The sequence below is a fragment of the Rhizophagus irregularis genome, chromosome 3 (genome assembly GCF_026210795.1).
Source record: "Rhizophagus irregularis chromosome 3, complete sequence".
Lineage (NCBI taxonomy): Eukaryota > Fungi > Glomeromycota > Glomeromycetes > Glomerales > Glomeraceae > Rhizophagus > Rhizophagus irregularis.
This window is the reverse complement of record NC_089431.1, coordinates 84,344-104,427: the sequence shown is the minus strand read 5'-3', so window position 1 is coordinate 104,427 and position 20,084 is coordinate 84,344. Positions and strand designations below refer to the sequence as shown.

General features: G+C 26.1%; 4 protein-coding genes across 5 annotated transcripts; 1 reads left to right on the top strand and 3 right to left on the bottom strand.

Annotated features, from left to right (window-relative positions):
• Nucleotides 1-501: 501 nt before the first annotated feature.
• OCT59_020073 (uncharacterized protein) lies at nucleotides 502-1,797 on the top strand (the record flags this gene model as incomplete). The annotated part of the gene is made up of 1 exon (XM_025309328.2): nucleotides 502-1,797. One exon carries the CDS (start codon nucleotides 502-504, stop codon nucleotides 1,795-1,797), a length of 1,296 nt encoding a protein of 431 aa, XP_025177210.2.
• A 5,184-nt stretch (nucleotides 1,798-6,981) lies between these two features.
• Nucleotides 6,982-8,227, bottom strand: OCT59_020072 (uncharacterized protein). Its single transcript, XM_025317951.2, has 2 exons — nucleotides 7,593-8,227; nucleotides 6,982-7,477 (listed from the first exon to the last, which is right to left on the bottom strand). Exon 1 carries the CDS (start codon nucleotides 8,131-8,133, stop codon nucleotides 7,669-7,671), a length of 465 nt encoding a protein of 154 aa, XP_025177211.1. The 5' UTR covers nucleotides 8,134-8,227; the 3' UTR covers nucleotides 6,982-7,477; nucleotides 7,593-7,668.
• Nucleotides 8,228-9,064: 837 nt separating this feature from the next.
• OCT59_020071 (uncharacterized protein) lies at nucleotides 9,065-11,308 on the bottom strand. 2 transcript variants are annotated; one of them, XM_025317952.2, is made up of 3 exons: nucleotides 10,295-11,308; nucleotides 9,493-10,198; nucleotides 9,073-9,385 (listed from the first exon to the last, which is right to left on the bottom strand). In XM_025317952.2, exons 1-3 carry the CDS (start codon nucleotides 10,679-10,681, stop codon nucleotides 9,357-9,359), a joined length of 1,122 nt encoding a protein of 373 aa, XP_025177212.1. In that variant the 5' UTR covers nucleotides 10,682-11,308; the 3' UTR covers nucleotides 9,073-9,356. The 2 variants fall into 2 exon arrangements, with proteins under 2 accessions (XP_065989886.1, XP_025177212.1); XM_066148926.1 differs by having other exon boundaries at nucleotides 9,065-10,198; nucleotides 10,295-10,797.
• Nucleotides 11,309-19,496: 8,188 nt separating this feature from the next.
• Nucleotides 19,497-19,874, bottom strand: OCT59_020070 (uncharacterized protein; the record flags this gene model as incomplete). Its single annotated transcript, XM_066148925.1, has 1 exon — nucleotides 19,497-19,874. The coding sequence occupies one exon, from the start codon at nucleotides 19,872-19,874 to the stop codon at nucleotides 19,497-19,499; it is 378 nt and encodes a 125-aa protein (XP_065989885.1).
• Nucleotides 19,875-20,084: the final 210 nt, after the last annotated feature.

The window sequence follows — 20,084 nt, the reverse complement described above, 5'->3', positions numbered from 1 at the left end:
TTTGAATTCACATTCTATCACTTATCACTTTGATACCCCTTATTTACGTTTAACAATATCATTATATTAAAATTCATAGTAAATACAAAAAAGAAATATCATCGGCAATTTGCTGTATGTATACAAAATTTTTTTTTAATTGATCAACTAGAACTAATTTTTAAAAAATCCCGTTTAAGGGATAGTGAAGTTGATATTTTTAAAAGCCTATCCTTTATTTGAAAGAAAATTAATTATAGTTTTTAAAAATTCTATGTTTAGTAAGTGATGTACAAAATAATTTAAAAAGAATTATTTCTCTTTTTTCCGCATAAACTTTTTATGCATGAAGATCATTGTTTAATTAAGTAGTTTTTTATAGATATTCAGAATGCCATGAGGTTATTACACATATATAAAGACAAAAAGCAAAAAAAAAATCTTACCACTTTACGCACAATTTTTCTTTTATACGGAATTGTTACTCTATATAAAAACCTATTACTCGAGAAATAATAAAACATGGTTGCTTCAAGCTTCATTAAAATATTTTCTATTGTTGTACTAACTGCTCTCTCAGTCTCGGCTCAAAGAGAATGTCCCTCACAAGCCGAAGATAATACCACCGAGAAAAAGAGGTTTATCGTTATTTTTGATAAAGAAGTCAAGAATGCTGCCGAAGATCATTATGAAATAATGAAAAAATGCTATAAAACACGTGTTCAAAGCATTGTTAAAGCTGATGAAAGTATTAGTACTGTGTCTGATCAGTTTGATCAAAGTATTATTAGGGATTTTTCTGTTGATGGATCTATACAAGGATATACCTCATATTTTACACCTGAATTTGCAAAAGCAGTTGAAAAGATGAAAAATGTTAAACTTGTTGAAGAGGAAAAAAAAGTTAAAGTGGATGCCCCTCAACGTTTTAATAAACGTTATTTCATAAATAAACGTGCAGAAGACGATGATCCACTAACAGACCTTGATCGTATTGATCAAGCTAAACGTCCATTGGATGGAAAATTTATTTACCCTGATTCGGCTGGAAAAGGTGTAAATATTTTCATCGTTGACAGTGGTATTTTCCTTACACATGAACAATTTGATGGTCGTGCCAAATTTGGAGGTGCTTTCTGTAAAAATTGTAAAAGAGATGATATAGATAGACATGGTACTTTTGTTGCTAGTGTTGCCGCTGGAAATACTGTAGGAGTAGCAAGAAAAGCCAATATTATTGATGTTAGAGTTTTAAATGCTAAAGGTGAAGGTTCAACTTCCAATATGATTGAAGGTTTATCCTTTGTAATTGATCAACACAAAAATGGTAAAAACAAGAATTCAGTTATTAACATGTCACTTGGAGTAGTTCCTGTATCACGAGCTTTAAATGATGTTGTCAAAGAAGTTACTGATGCTGGTATTCACATAGCTGTTTCAGCTGGTAATGATTCTGAAGATGCTTGTGGACAATCACCTGCATCTGCACCTTCAGCTATTACAGTAGGTGCTACCGAAAAAACAAGTGATGCAGTTACAGATTTCTCAAACATTGGAAAATGTGTTGACATATTCGCTCCAGGTCGTCAAATTTTTGGTGCTATTCCTGCTGCTGAAAATGATGATTATTTAGTACTTAATGGTACTTCTTTTTCTTCTCCACTTGTTGCTGGTACATTAGCTCTTTTAATTTCCAAGAGTAGTAATAAACCACCAGCTGAATTAACAAAAGATCTTATTAAATTATCAACAAAAGGAGTTGTTACTGGTCTTAAAAAGGGTTCTCCAGACGCCTTTTTACGTACTCCAGCTCCATAAATAAATTATATAGGCATTTTTTTTAAAAAAAGATTAGAAAAAAAACAATCTAGTAAATTTGAGAAAATGTGAAAATATCTCGTGATCCATAATTCTCATGTAAGAATTAAAAAAAATTTCATCTTAATTTCGTTCAAATGAATTATTTTTATACATTTTTTACTTATATTTATCTTAGACTTAAAACAATAATAAAATATAATAAATATATAATCAATTTGATTTTAAAGATTTTTGAATGTAAATACATTATTTTTTTTATTTGTTTCTATATCTTTATCATATTATTCCTATTTGAGAAACAATAACAAATCATTTTGGGAAAGTTATTTCGTTAATTTTCTTATAAACAGACAAACTTTTTTTTCAAAAAAAACTTTAATTACGACGTTAAATTTTATTGTAATAAATTCATTTGACTTGCTGATTTTCAGAGAAGGTAATTTTAAAAAAATTGAACGTTACATTAAGTATTATATGTTATCAGGCATTTACTAATTGGTGATTTATGTTAGTACAACCTGTTACTAAGTTGTATAGCCTGATAAAACAGTTACTCGGCACAACGTGACCTCGTAACTGCGGCACTGTCGTGCCTTACATGTCAGTGAAATTTGCTGAGCTGCGCTCAGTAAATCCCACCAATCATATTGCTTATTGCAAATATCGGCACTTCGTGCCGAGTAACTATTAAATATGAAATTATACATTATACTGTACATTGAAATTTGGTGATTATATTATTAAATAATAGAGTAATATAGCGAATAATAATAGTATTAGATAATTATTTTTTTAATATGTAAATCATATTGTATAAATATTTATATTTAATAAAGAAATGCTATTGCAAACTTCTTGTAACAGTGCTTTAATATGGTCAAAGGTAATCAATTTTTCTTTTTCCTTATAAAATACATTTTTAAGATCTAAAATTAATTCATTATCAACAAGTATAATATTTTAACTGTTAGATATTTTAATCGTATAAAATTTACGAAGAACTGGACGCCCAATATTACAGCAGTTGTTAAAGCGGCGATAGTATCTTCAATAATTCTGTAATTATTAAGACGATTAAATTATTTAGATAAAAAGAAAACAACAAAGTATTATATAATCGCATGGATGGTGCAGCGCATAGTAACGCATAACATCAGATAAGGTCTTTACATTATTCGACTTAATGGGTATAAGCGTTTGAATCAATTGACTTGAATGCTGACACTAATAATAATGAATATATATACTGTGTACGGAATTACCTTTAAAAAAAACAAATTAATAAAATAAAATTAGTTAAATGAAATATTAAAAGTGAAATATTAATGAGTAAAATTCGTTGTATTGTTGATTTTAAAAATTGTACGTTTGAAACAATGGTATTTGACTTTGTTAATATTACGATTAATTTATATTGGGAATTATATCTTTCGGATTCCTTATAAAAACTTTGAACGCAATAATATTTAATTGATTCTAACATAAGTTAATCTAAATTAAGTTCCTAGAGTCGCCTCCAAAAAAATGGTAGCCGAATTCATTCTGCCGGGTTACATATAATATTATGGATGATTCACTAACCCTAATTCTAAAGAACCGGCAAAAATGAATCCGGCTACCAATTTTTGGATGACTACTTAAATAAACAGTGTACCATGTACAGTGCAGTGTTCCTTCCGATTAGGAAATCCGAATTAGTTTTGTTCTTCCGTAAGATTATGTCAAATTAACGACCACCAAAAAGTTAGCTGGATTTATTTGCCGGTTACATCATGTGATTTCGGATAATTATTTTGGTAACTTTATGTTCTTTATGTTTTTAATATAATTATTCCCAATACATCGTATTCTCATTAAAATCTTCATGGTTTGACGATTTTTTTAGCACCATAATATCTCATCTAATGACAAAATTTGAACTAACATTTTCTAACATAAATGTCGTTTTGGCTCATTACATGACCCTTTTGAAAATGAGTTTATAAAAAAATTTATAAGTACATATTTACTTAGCATAATAAGAAAAAACGTCATTCATATTTGTTCTCGGTGTATTACCTCAGTTGCAATTACTCGATTATTGAAATGATTAAAATGAGGAAATCATACTATGTAACAGGTATGTACAGTATAACTGGAAGATTCCATTATCACGGGACTAAGTTTTGAGGGATGGTGAGAATATCGATATTCGATACACGTTGAAATATTTTGTCTTGTTTCGCATTCCTAAATCACTTATAAATGAAGAAGCATATTTATCATGCAATATATTACCTGAGTGAAAATCTTTATGAACAACGCAAATCCAGAATTATGATGAATATCAAAAAGTCCGCTTGAAATTTGTTGTAATCTACCGTATAGCCGTATAGCGCTGCATATAGACTATTCAAGAAAGTCCACTTAGATTGAATAGAGGAGGGGGTACTATAAAAAGGGGTACGTACATTTATACTTGCCACCCATTTAAATGGGATTGGACTCCCATTCCATCCCCCAAATCCCAAATCCCGTTTTTTTTTCACTGCAAAATTATTTTTTATTGTGAAATTTATTATATCAATAATGATTATATTATTATAATACTGTATATAAAATATTATTTTACTATGATTGATATATTATAAATTGAGGTGCAACGATTTTGAATTATAATTCCGGCCAAAATTTTCTTAATTCTGGCCAAATTCGTAATGTCGGCCTAAAATCGGTTAAAATTGAAAATTTTAGGCCAAATGTAATACCGCATTTGCACAAAATAATCCTCAAATTAAATATGGAAAATAAAACTTCTTGTTGGTCTCTAAGTATTTATTAAGAAAAATTTCAAATATTTTTTATTTTTTAAGTTAGAACATAACTAGAAGTTGGTGTTTTTTTCCCATTAAAATAAAAAATAATGTGAAAAACTTAAAATTTGTCAAATATAGTGAGCAATATAAGTCTTTAAATTAAAATAAAAAAATATTTTGTGATATTGTATAATAAAAAACAAAATTAAAACATATAAATTTAAGTAAATTTTCAAATACAATTCAGATTCATTAAAAAAAAAATCCCCTTCTCATTTTATTTGTATAATTGTGTCGTAAAGTTTTAACTATTTTGGTAGTTTTTAATTGTTAAATAACCTATTTATTAGATATAAAGAATAATTAATATTATTAATAAAAAAAAAAATCTTTTTTACGATTAAATCAATAGAAATCTAATATTGAAATATGATTGGACAGAGATTTGGGTGGGATGGGATTGGGATGGGCTTTGGATTCTCCCAATCCCATTAATATGGGCGGCAAGTATAGGTACATTGGAAGGGTACTAATCATGTGATAATAGAATTAAGTAATCAAAAGAACTTTAACGATTTTTTCAATTCAATTTTCAGTTAATATGAAATAAAAACTTCAAAATGTAAAATGTAAAAAAATTCTGATAAACATAGTGATGATCATGATTCAGATCAAATTGATATCAAGAAATTCAGGTCGTGTTTCTATTTTACAAACTTTTATTTCTCTATTTTCTTTCAAGAAACAAATAACGTTAACGTGTGGGATTAATAATAGGTGACTTTTGATCGTGTAACGATACTAGTTGATGATTCATTAATAGTTTTTTTTAATAAAGTTTATCGGCTATGATTTTATTAAATTAAATATATATATACATAAATTTTTATTAGTACTGGGTACTTTCAAGTCGGAATATGATTCGAATTTTAATTAGTACCGCCGGGTATTTTTCAAAAATACCCGAACGATACCCCTGTACTATTTGAAGTACTATTACAAGGGGGTACTATACTACTATATGCAGCGCTATATGGTATATAATTTTCAGATTTATTCAAGTAATTTCTCAAATTTTCATTTTTACAATATTCTAAAACCATCATATACTCGTTAATATTGTTAAAGTAAATTTAAATTACCCTGGTAATAATTCCTTCAGACCATTCAGCTGAGAATATTTTACCAAACCACTTTCTGCAATATAAGTGATATTTTGAAATTTTTCAAAAGACATCCATTCAAGACATTTTTTATAATGTAAAGCATTAAATTGTGATTTTGTATAAATTCATCAATAACTTTATTTCTACTAGTCCAATTTTTAAAGTTATCTTTAAATCTTTTAGCATTACAAGGTTGGCACCATTTTTCTCCTGTACCAGTTAATTACATTCTTCACATATCCAATATACTTGTTTTATCTTCCATATAAACTATTCTTGTGTCTGAATCCTCTGATTCAGTAGTTGAAACATGATACTTTTAATGATCAAAAAATTATTATAATTTTAACTATAAGAATTCAATACTACTATAATTATTAATATGTTTCCAGCTTTTCTTCCGTAATAGTTAATTTGAATTATGTGGATTAAATTTTAATTCTACAAATAATTACGAAAATTTAAAATAACACCAAATTGATATTGTGCCTTGGTGTCGATTTGCGTCAGTTGATAACTGACGCGTGTCAGGTGTTGAACGAGCGTCACCTGTTTCACACAATAAAGCCTTATATATTTTTTATTACAGTTAAATATAAGTAAACGTAAACTATATATTGTAAAATTTAAAATTTGATAATTTTGAATGAAGTGTTTTAATAAATCAAAATATTTTATTTTTTAATGTGATAAATAAATCTATTTAATAAAAATTTATTAAGATTTGAAAATTTAATGTTTTAATTATATCTTTATGTTATGTGGCAAGTGACGCGCGTCAGTTATTTGACGCAGGCTTAAGGAACAACACATGAATTTTTGCAATTAAAAAATTAAAAAATCCAACAAGTTATGAATACATGCGCTTGATGGCGCATCTATTGTACAGATTCTGTCATTAATTAAAAGGACAAATTAAACCACTCTATATTCGATCAAACATTGATAAGAGAAAAATAATGAAACTTTGCTTTATAAAAGAATTATAAGCGATGCTGCTATGCATTATCACACACTTCTATAATAATAGACTTAAATTACATAAATTTCTATGCTTTGACGCAATATAAATTTAATTCTTTAACCTTCCGAATCATTCAAATTATTATCTTTACTGATATTTGTCATTTATACTTTTATTAGTGGGCACATGATGATGATATTCATACAGAAAATCTCAATTTTTGATTAAGAAACGAATACGATTAAAATTTATTTTTAGACAATAAATAAAGATTACTTGTCCAATATTGCATTCATCAATATTAGATTCAATTTAATGGGGCGACATAAATCATAAAATATAGTTTACAACAATATAAATTATGATAGCGTTACACCCCTCAGAAAACGATACATAATTAAACATCTCCCCACCCCCTTTTATATTTTTATACAAAAATCAAATATTTCAGGTGAAATACAATATATTTAATATAATCCTTTAGTTTTCTACAATAAATCCAATTTTAATATTCTAATTCTTACTGATGATACTAATTATTGGCATAAAAATATATATATATATATTTCAAGTATAATAAAATCTCGCACCTTAACGCTTAAATGAAGTTAGAAAAATCAAGAATTCAATTCCAAAAAAATTTTAGTATATACATAACTTTAATAATATATATATAATATAATCGACTAATCGTTTATACAAAATTATGATCTCGTAAATCTCAGAAATTTTTAAACAAGAATGAACAAGACCTTAACCAAAATATATGAGTTAAAAAAGAAATAAAAATCAATAAATCAAATAATTCAAAATAAAATCAATAATAATTTAATGACAATAAAAACACAATATAACATAATAACATACATGTATTCCTTTAATTGATATCTTGATCATCATTATTATCGGCATAAAGCCCCTGACTCTTTTTAAGTCTTGTACGTCAATATCTAATTTGCCTATCGTATGAATCATATTCAACATGTTGTCTTATATCTGGATTACTTCTAAAATCCTTATTTTGTTCTTTCTTGTTAAATTGATATGACATGTCGTTATTAATATCATGAGTTCTATGTCTTTCTCTTTCGTCTTTCAGTCTAAGTCTTTCTAAAGACTCTTGTTCTCTTAACTTTTTTGCGTATTCTTCTTGTTCAATTTCAAATTTTTCTAGTTCCTTACGCTTAACCCTTTCACGTCTAAGTCTTTCATATCTTAATTGTTCATATGATTGACGGGTACTTTCTTCTTCAGTTGATGTAAGCATATTATGATATGGTGCTGATGATTGTCTTGTCGTAGTCGTAGTATAAAGAGGATATTGCGTTTGATGTTGCTGCGGGTTATGATATCTTGGAGCATAAGTTTCATCATCTGGTTGATCCATTAAGGAAAGTACGTTACCCATTGTTAAATTGAACAAAATTGAACAAAAAAAACTAGAAAAAAAAAATTTTTGATAGTATATTATGAGTGGAAGGTTAAAGAAAAATCGAAAGATTGGTTAAACAAAATAAGTCAAAAGTATTTTTATATTATAAATCAAATTTTACTGTGCACAATGATGTCATTAGTCACGAGACATCAGATGATTAAATGATCGTTTTTTTAAAAGTTTAATTTTAAGCATATTTATAGTATTTCAGTATATATTTCAGTTTATTTTTTCTTATTAATAAATTTCTAATCTGAATATTAAACTAATAAAAGAATTATCATTATTACGTATCACATCATATTTTATCTATTTTTTTGAGATTAAAAAATGCAATAGTTGACTTTTGATTCAACGCAATAGAACTGAAACAAATATGGTCGACAATAGGCAAATCTAGGGTAATAGTTAACTGTTAAAGTCGATTGACTACGGAAGTTGATCCTCAACAATAACATATGATTACAAGTTAAAGTCAATCAAACTAAACATTAAAAGGGAACAAAAATTTTGTAAAAGCGAACGGGCCGGACCGGGCCGAAAAACCTAGACAAGCTAGACTCAAAACGTAGTAAATCACCCCATCTTCACAAATCACGAGATCACGCTTAGGTCGACTGTTCTTTTCAAATGTGAAGGAATAATAAAAGTAATTAGTGAATTGGAATTAAAAGTCATAAATAATGATTATACAAAATATTTTAAAGGGAGATTTTGAAATCCGCCAGCTTTTGACATCGAGAAACGAACGCTTAATTTTTCAAAATTGAAAAAGATTCTTAGCATAAAAATGATACGAAAGATTAAAGGGTAATTCGTAATATTAATGAAACTTTTTATCATCTTAAATACGCTATATATAATCTATTAAAAATTAAAACGTTTTTCTTAATATTTATTTTTTTTCTTCTTCAACATATTATTTTTTTTTATTAATATCGTAAAAATAAAATTAAATTCATAAAAATAAAAATAAAAAAAATACAAATAAACATAAATAATAATAAATTAAATATCATGATGTAACTAAAAGATCTTGAGGAAGTGTGTCAAAAGGAATAGATAGTTCATATTGCCTTCTAAGATCTTCATCTATATCATCCTCTAATTTTCTTTGTTGTAATAAATTATTTTTCATAAAGAAACTTTCATCTTTAACCATTAAAGAAGCCATATCTATTGTTGAAGATTGATCTTCATAAGTCGTCGTGTTTCGAAGCATTTTCTGTGTATTTAACGGTATTATAGGGAATTTCAATTTACGAGAAGTATAAATAGCTTGAGGATGGATTTTTGGAGGAGTTATTAATCTATTAGGAGAAGTATCCAAACCTTTTGATTTCATATAAGATAATCTTTTTCGTTCTGCTCGATCAAATTGATCGGATTGTTTTTTATATAAATGCCATTCACCTAATTGATTAACCAAATCTCTTATTGAAGGACGTAAAGAAGGTTCTGATGACCAACATTGTTTCATCAAATTAATATAACATTCAGGTATATCAGTATTTAATTTTGGTCGAAGATCATTATATAAGATTGCATTGATAAGTTTTGTATGATTATGATCGTAATATGGAGGTCGATTTGATAAAAGTTCCCACATTAAAATACCAAAAGTATAAATATCCGATTTTATCGTATAACCTTCATTTCTTAATATTTCTGGTGGCATAAAAGGTAATAAATCATTCTTATAATACCCTATTATTGGTATTGGATCTTTACTATCCCCAAGTCCTAATTCATTTACTGGAATTTCCAAATGATTTTTAAAGAATTTACCATGAGTTGTTTTATCACGATGAACTTGTTCTCCGTTATGTAATTGTTCTAAAGCGCAGGCTATCGAATGAAGTATTGATAATTTACGTTCCCAAGTAAGACGAGCAAAATGATGAGATACATAATGTCTTAAATCCCATTCAACTGTTTCAGCAACCATCATTAAATGTCCTGTTACGGTTTCTCGAGTAACTCCAAACAAACGAATCATAAGACCACTTTTAACACGAGAATAATAATGTCTTTTTAACTAAAACATAAAAATAAAAATAAAATTTTAATATTTTCTGAAATTTTTTAAAAAATTTTTTTTTTTATAAAAATTATCTTTTTAAAATATTCTCACCTCTTTAAGAAATAATGAAGGAGTATTACCAAGAGAATGTAATGCTACTTTTATTAATTCTTTCTTTTCAACGTATATTTTCTCATTTTCATCCCAACAATCTCGGGGTCCTTTCTTCCAATTTGCAGTATATACAGTCCCTACTTCAGATACGTCATATTTACTTACTCCGATAAAAGAATTGAAAGGAATCCATTCTAAATATTCTGTACAGTCAGTTGCATTTAACTGGGTTTCTCTAATAAAATAATCTATTCCTTTATCTCCCGTTGTCCAATTATCAAAATTTTCTTCAAATTGTGTAGATTGACAAGGTTTACACCAATATAATGAAGTTCCTAAACATTGTTGACACTCGGGACAATAGTTCTTTCTTGTAACACCCATCTTTTTTTTTATAAGCGGAAAATACTAATAAAGTAAAGTGGTTTTTAAATTTTTATAACAAAATTTTTGTTATAAAAAATTTCACTGTTATTTCTTTTATTTATAAAAGTGAGTTTAAAAAAAAAAAAATTATTTGGAACAAAAAAACGCCGTTTTTATACAGAATTTTTATAAAAGAACCTTCCAAAAAAGGGTAAATAAAAATAATTACTTTTAAAAGTATGATATTCACAATGAAAATCATTCGTTCTGACTAATTATTCTCTGGAAAACTTCTCCATTCTAGAATTTCTAGAATCTACAAAATCATTCTATTTATTACTTAATTCGGCCTAAACGATAAACAATATGCACAGAATATTTGAGAACAATTTGACAAATACTGGATACGGAAAATTTACTATCACAATTTTCCAAAAAATTATTCAAAGAAAAATTTAAAAGAAATTTAGAAAATTTTACAATTCAAAAGAAATGATTAGTATTCCGGATTCCGGAGTATCATATTGATTTAATGTTCTCATGAAAAAACGCAAAGGATGCAAAACATTACAGCAAAAAATATTTATCACATTTTAAGCCGGACGAATTCAGTAATAATAAAATCACGCAAAAAAAAAATAGTTCATATTCCGATTAATTGCGACAAATAGAATTTAAATAATTTACATTTAAAAGGAAAAGATTAGAGTTTAGATGCTTCAAAGTTTAAAACTTTTAATTTGTCGTGAAAATATTATGAACATACATCTTTTTTAACAATGAAATTTAGAAAATTTTCCCCTTAAACTAAAAAAAAAACTATGCATGTGATATCTTAATTAACTTGTACTAATGCAGCATTAAATTAAAGCTCCTTTGTGCAATATAAAGACAATATTTTAAAGAAACAAAGATTAAAGCAGCGAAGGTTCAGATTATCATAAAGCCATTATTTCTATTAAGGAAATTTATGCAGGAGGATTATAAAGTTATAGAAATTACAATGAATTGTGAAATCTTTTTTAACAATCGCATTTGGTCAAGATCAACTAAAATACAAGTTTCGTAACAAAGATAATTTTAAATGGATCACGAAAAAACGCAAAGGCTGAAAAGGCTAAAAAAATTGAACGTAAAATAGAAAAAGGTTATATATTTATTATGAAATAGTAAATATCGTAAAGTAGACGTGAAATGGTGAAAAGGGCAAAAAGAGAAAAGGAGAAAAAAAGGAAAGTAAGAACGGAAATGAACTGATGAATAAAGACATAAAAGAGAGGAGAGGAGCGAATGTGGCGTAGTACTGGCGCAGTTATTTTATTCAATTACAATCATAATAAAAAAAACCTTATTCATATCACAAAAAGGCGAATTTTCAGTATTATTATTTCGGCTAATTTTATTTCACCAAATTTATTCCGGCTAATTTCGGCTAATTACTACCCAGTTAAAAATTTTAGCCCATAGTAAAAAGCGAAAGCGCAGTCATTGTTGAATTAGTAATCCAATTACGTCAATTATCCTTATTAGGCAATGATCACAAGACAAAAAAAATTTTTTTCTTAATCTTTTCTCCGGATTAAAAAAAACCATTTTCTCTTTTTAACAATCCATCTATTACTATTTTAGTTTATTATAAAATGTTTTCAAAAATTCCTTCGTAAAATTCTTTTTAAGGTAATTTTATAATTTTCTAATTTTATTCTCTTTCAAAAATAAAATATAAAAAAAAAAATAATAAATAAAAGAATGAATGATGATATCTTTTTGCATAAGGCTGTTTCAAACTGAATAATTTATTTTAATTGTTGAGAAAATGCCTCTCTGATTTTTCTTTCTTTTTTCTTTTTTTAATTTTACTTTTTAAAAAAAAATTTAAAAGTTATTATTATCCATACTAAATTGTTTTTATTCTTTCAGTTTTATTAATGTGAACAAAGCATCAATCGATAATCAGATTTTATAAAATGGTAAGATTTATTTTGTAAAGATATTCATATAGTGCAATGTATGTATTTTTTACACCTTCGAAATCCGTTATTAATGAGATAAGATTAAATCACGAAAATCTAATTATTTTATTTATTTATGTTTAGCAAGGAGATTTAGGACGCATCATTTGAGTATGCACCCTTTTATTCTTCGTAATGAGTGGTTGATTCTTATAGTTAGAAATTAGGAAATGTTTACAGTTAAGGAGTAGTCCCTATCCCTCCTCCTCCTCCTTCTCTCCTCTTCTCCTCTCCCCTCCTTCTCCCTCCTTCCCTCTCCTAAATTATTTATTATAATATTGTTTTTATTTTTATTATTTTTAATTTAATATTATAATTCATTGTGACAAAGAGGTGTGAAGAGATCACAAGAAAGAAATGTATCAATTTAGTTTATTATTAAAAGTAAAATAAAATGGCTATCAATTATTTTAGGTTTATATTTTTTTGTCATTTACAATAAAATATAACGATAAAATGAAAATTTTCTATTAACGGCTAAGGGATAGTTCAAACCACGTGATAGTTGTCGAATAATTTTCATTTTAAAATGATTAATCATTTTACATTGATAATATTACTGCGATTCTACTATACATACAATTAAAACTTGTAAACCAAATAATGAAACAGCATGATATGTCGATCGCTTTATATGGTATACAGGATTGATTTTCATGGAACTTCAATGAATTTCACAGAAAATTATTACTACGCATTTTTAACGCATTTTGCATTTTTGCGCATTTCATACATTTTTACGTGGTAACAACTACTTTCCGAAGAGAACAAAATTTAAATTATAGGAAAAAACTCATATAATTTGTTCACATGCATGCACAAGTGGATTGTGTTGGTAGTTTTTTTCTTGGCGTGAATTGTATCACTATAATAGAAATTTTAAATAACGATGACGAAATTTCTTTTTTCGCTTTTTTTTCGCGTAAAAATATATCTGATGTGTTGTTTCCTTTTTCGTTTCCTTGTATATTATCATTATGACAATCACAATACAACATGCATGATAAAATGATGAAGGCGTGAAAATGATGCAGGTCAAGCCGCTCGGACAATGCCACATATCGGTTATAGAATAAACATAATTCGGAACGTTACAATCTTTCTCCTTATCTTTGTGATTGTGACGTTTATTTTATAAATCTCTATTACGTATAATAATTTAGTATATTATAATAAATAGTTATTGGATGAAGGAAAGAAAGATATCGGTCGAAGACCGATATCCCCATCCAATAACTGTCGGTCATCAGAAATTAATGCTGGATGACTCATAAAAATATCGGTCATCATCGACTGAACAATAACCACAATAACCATATATTATAGGAAACAACAATTAAATGGAGTTTTCCGAAAAATTTTAATAACTACTATTCCAGTTATACTCGAACTATACTAAATTAATATATGTATATATAATTTGTATGCAGATTAATGAAACGGGGAGAAGATTTCTTTTATTCGAAAAAAAAAAGAATTAAAATCGGATGAATTCAGATGCAAATAATGCTTATAGTAATTAGTTGTGGTAAACATGAACAATTTTGGTACGGACTTTTCTAATGTACTTTATAAAGTATAATGATAATATCTTTTTCTCGTATGTAATGACTAATGACTAATAAATGCATTTATAAATAATTTTTATAAATAAATTATAGTGACATTTAACTACATGAAATATTTTTTTTTTCATACTATGAAAATTTATTATCTTTCACGACATTAATAATTAAATATGACTAAATTTTTCAGTTACTTATAGCCAATTTCACGAAATTCAAGTATTCGCGTCAAATGGATGGGTTAAAAAATGCATTAACAATTTGTTAGTTTAACAAAGATTCAACAGATGCATTAATATTATTAATATTGAATTCCTTGCATTATTTGATATCGTTTGATATTAACGCTTAAAGAATCTATTCTTTTCCAGGTCATTCTAGATGTTGACAAGATTCTCCACGCAATTCAACAAGTGTTAATATACTGTAATACGCAAGAATTTCCTATATAATGATTCTAAAACTACATATACCCATTGCTTGAGTATGAAACACTTCGGGTGCAATAGATGAAATTATTTTGAAGATTTTGCTTCATCATTCATTTTATTCAGAGGTCTGCATAATCCGATCGCAGGGTATAGATCCATTTTTATGGTAAATAATAAGTTCGCTATGAAAATCTTGAACACGGTCTTCATCGTAGACCTATTCAGCCGATCATTCCAGCTAATAGTATCCAATAATTACGCAATTAGTGGTACTTAGAATTGCACATATAAGGAGCTTGAACCTACAGCAATAGTATTCTTGTGCCATTTATTTACTAGTTCAGTTGTAATTGTTGTGTATCTTGTTAAATAATTACAAGATCCTATAAAAAATTTATTACAGATAAAATTTTTTACAGGGAGTTGGAGCATAACTTTTATTAAGGCAAGAATCTAACAGTTCTACTTCCAAAAAAAATATACTTTTTGATTGAAATAACAATTCAAAGGTACATACTACTTGGTAAAGATTAATAATAATTTTTCATCTGTGAAATTGAGAACATTCTGATACGTGAATTTACAATCATGTGGTGTTTTGACAATAGAAGAATTCAATGAATTTATTCGATGGCTACTTAGTATTGTAACTCCGGTATGTAGCACAAAATAAATTAAGATAACTTGACTCCGAAAAGAATTTTTGAAATCTTGAAAAAAAATTTTCTTGCACTTAGTGAAAATCATTGACCAATCTTATCATTAGATGAATCTAAAATTAACGATCAAAAATCTTTTTTAGAATTCTTTTTAAGTATTCCGAATTGTTATCGATCTATCAATAAATAAATAAATCTATTAAAGACAAAATATAATTTAAATTCTAACTTTCTATAGTATTAAAAATTATAAATTAACATTTAATTTTATTATAATTACTATACGGTATATTAGATGTTTTATCATAATAAATATAAAGCTTCACAATTTATTTTATAAATTATCGTATTATTACTTGTAGGTATATTCGTCATGCTAGAAACATTATACACAAATATTTCTTATAATTTATATTTTACAGTATCAATCTATAAAATTAGTGAAAGAATTTTCTACGAGATCAGTCAAATATAATAATTGATAAGGCCGGAACAATTAAAAAGTGTGTTTAACATAATATGTAAGCTTACAGGTGGGAGTATTGAATAACAACGAACAAACATAATTTTAGCCAGAATTATCCTTAATCTTGGCCAAAAATTTTTATATTTAATATTATGAAAGTATAAAATGAAATTGTATACTTTTATTGCAATTATATGTTCGTTTATATTTCAAAATATTAACAATCTTTCTTTCTTTTTCGACTATTAGTTTTGATTCAATTATTCCAAAAAAAAATTTTCCTGCAGTTTGACATATATTACATAGAGGAAATGCAAATTTATATTTTGATGTCATATGCATTGGGATATTTACCAACTCTTGATCATATCCACACCAATATTGCCAAAAAAGAACCTAAAAAAGAAAAGAATGTTAGTAGATGTTCTTAAACAAAAAAACAATATCAAACAAAATCCTACTCTCTGAAACAGTACCTTATTTTATCACAAGTGGCCTGTTTCAATTTCTTTTAAATCTTAACAAAAGAGAGTAAAAGAACGAATATTAGTATTGTTTTTTAAGATAAAAAAATTCTCTCCCTTTATAATTATCACTAAGCTGATAAGTTTCAAACCTAAATAATAAGAATAAAATGAATTCAGTTAATGAAAAACAAGATTACAAATAAAAAGAAAACTGAAACTTACCGGTATTCCAGGCCATGCAGTCAAAACTTAAATAATGAAAAAAATGAAATAACAAAAAAATGAAATAAACTGAAACTGAAAAGACTTACTATAATGAGCCATCACTAAATTTTAATGAAATTAGTAATGAAACAAAATAATATACCTTCTTTAAAGTTCAAGAAGCTAAAAGGTTACTCTTAGAAGAGTGCAAAAGTTCAGAGAAAAAAGAATCAAAAGTAAACCTGTCCAGTTAGCTAAAAAAAAATTTTTTTGAGGTCAAACATTAGAATAATCTAATCTGATCTGATATATAGTCAGATCATTTCTTTCATCTGATCAAAACTTTCATATTAATAAATTCTTCATGATTTTACCTATCTAATAGTACAAGCATTCTTTTTATCCATGTCTATCATCTTTTTTTTAAGAAATATGGTTAAAAAAAAGACATCAGATACATAAAATGCCATAATATTTTAAAATACCAAACTTTTATGAAACTATTAAAAACTTTATTCAATAAGTAGATTTATCTATTATAGATTTTCAATTGGCTAAGAAAATGAAATTTATCAAACATAGTATGATACCAATTTTATTATTAAAATAAAAGTTTCATACTGATTTTAAATAACTTTTTTGATTATAAATTTCATGGAATAATAATTTTTTATTTTTCAATAAAAACTTAAAATGATTGAAAATATTCTAAACTGTGACAATACACTAATACAGTATATACTAATACAGTATATACCAGTTCGATACAGCTACCAGTATGCAATGTACATCCTTATACATTGTTATGTTTAGAATTTAGTTAGGATTTAATTATCACAGTGTATTACAATGTATTGCACTATCCATGCTTCAATTTTACCGCTTATTATAAGGACAGAATTTTATCTCAAAAACATTATTTACCACATTATATAATACATTATACATTATTTTTGCAGGTGTACAGGAAAAAAAAAGCAAATTTATGTTAAATATTATTATATTGAGATTTATGTTTTAATACTTTTACATTTTTACACTTTCATTCTTCTGTTTTAAGATCTTTTCTATAATAGTTAAAGAAATTTTATTTGTAAATAAATATTTTGCATGTTTTTATGAAGTTTTATAAGGAATTGAGGATTTTTTTTACGGTTACTTTCAAAATAAATTTTTATAAATAAAACTATTATAAACAAACAAAATTTTATAAGCAAAAAAAAATTAAAATATACGAGATCCAGCTTCAAAAATTTTTTTATTTTCTATTTATTTTATAAATATAGTCAACTCTTCTTATAATGAATTTTGATATAATGAATTTTACAATATAACAGATCTTCAGTATGGTACAGATTTTAACATATGAAAAAAATCTCATTATACCGAATTTTACTAATTAAATGCTATATACTGTTTAACAAAGTAAATTTTATAAACTATATATGAAAAATGCTCTTTTTAATAATAAATTTTCTTTTATAACGATTTTTTTTTCAATATAACGAAGATATTTTATGTAACTTGCGTTTTTGCATTATAAGATACAATTATTATACGACAATATATCATAAATTCATAATATACAAAAATTTTCTGAGTTATACCAGATTTTTCCATCATATTAACGAATATTCCTATAACGAAGGTCTTATCACTAGTCAAAAACTAATATATCAGGTAGCAGATATGTATCAGATATGTACCTGATATGTGTAGTATTAATGCTGAAAATCGGGTACCCGATATGTGTAAGATATGTGTAAATATATATATCGTCTACATATCATTTATATATCATATACATATCAGTACCCGATATGTATATGATATATATATTTACACATATCTTACACATATCGGGTACCCAATTTTCAGCATTAATACTACACATATCAGGTACATATCTGATACATATCTGCTACCTGATATATTAGTTTTTAATCAGTGTATCAGCCCAGATGCCAATTTCGTTATATTAAGAGTTGACTGTATACTGAAAAAAAATGAAAATACGAGTACTTTCAGAGATTCAAAAACAGGAATAAATAATGAGAAATTGAAAATATAATGTATTTTTTATAGTATTAATGTTCTTTACCATGACAACTTTGTCCATTCTAAATGCTCTAATGTTCCCAATGCTTTACTTAATCTTCATCTCTTTTTTCAATAGTTCTTATAGGAGCTGCTTAGAAAATAATAACAAGTAAAAGAAAGAACGAAAAGAGAAGGGGATAATGAAAGAGAAAAAGAAGGGAAGAGCAAAAAGGAAAGGAGATAATGAAAGAGAAAGGGAAGGGGAGAAAGAGTGAAAAAAAAGAAATTAAGCTTTGCCAAAAAAAGCTTAATTTTTTTTTTGCCATACTGCAGTCTGCAGCAGTAATTATTAATAATCTATTATCACGTGATACATGTGATATAGAGTACATTACGCAATGCTTAGTATAAAATAATATTTTTTTAAATATTAATTTTAATATATACAGTCAACTCTTCTTATAACGAATTAGACGTCTGAGCCGATCAGGCCTTCATTATAAGAAAATTTGGTAATACCATAACAGATTATTCAGTATAGCACTACAGATTATTTGGTATATCATATAATGAAGATTTTACATAATATTAAGTAATTCATTAAATATTTTAATATCTAAATTTTATTAATTAAAGCAATTTTAAAATTTTTTTTAAAGTATTATTATATATATTTCAAAAAGTATTATATTATATTATGTATATATATGTATATTATAATTTCGTATTACAAAAAAATTAAACTTTTGTTATGTAAAAAAAAATTTTTAATTAATAATCTCATTCTTTTTTTTTGCAAGGTAGTGCAATTTGTGAATTTATTAATTATATATAAGAATACAAAAGCCTCTGTTATATAACTAATTTATTAAAACTCCAAATATTAATAATCTCATTCATTTACTATTAACAGTTAATAAAACTATTAAGGTTAATTTGCCTTGTAGAAATAAAACGCTTTTTTAAAGCTTCTTTTTTTAGCTTTTTAACTATTTCAATTCTTCCTTTTTCATATCAAAATCACTTTCTTGCTGTTTTAAATATAAAATCACCTTATCATAATATTCAATAACTTCGCTATGAATAATTAATAGTAAAGGATCCAAAGATTCTTCTATTTCCTTTTTTTGATTATTAGGAATAACTGCTTTGAGAATTTCTTCATTAGATAGCATTTCTGTTGTAATTTCATCATTATCATATTGAATAAATTCTTTAGCATTAAAGGGATTTTCAGGATTAAGTTTATCGATTAACACTTGAATATCTTCCAATTCTTTTATATGCATGGAATAAATTTGTGCATCAGTATTATTGTTCATAATAATTTCATTTTCATCAATTTTAGGCAAAATATCCGCCTTCATCCAACAATTTTCAATCGTATCTTGTGCAACATTATTCTATACATGCGCAACATACTCAACGCACTTCTTAATATTAATTTCAACAGGATTAATGCCATATTCATTATATTTATCATATGCCTTAACTTGATTATGTAAAAATAACTTTCGATATTACGCCTAAAAAATAAAATAATCATTAATTAAAGTATGTTTTATAATATAGAATTT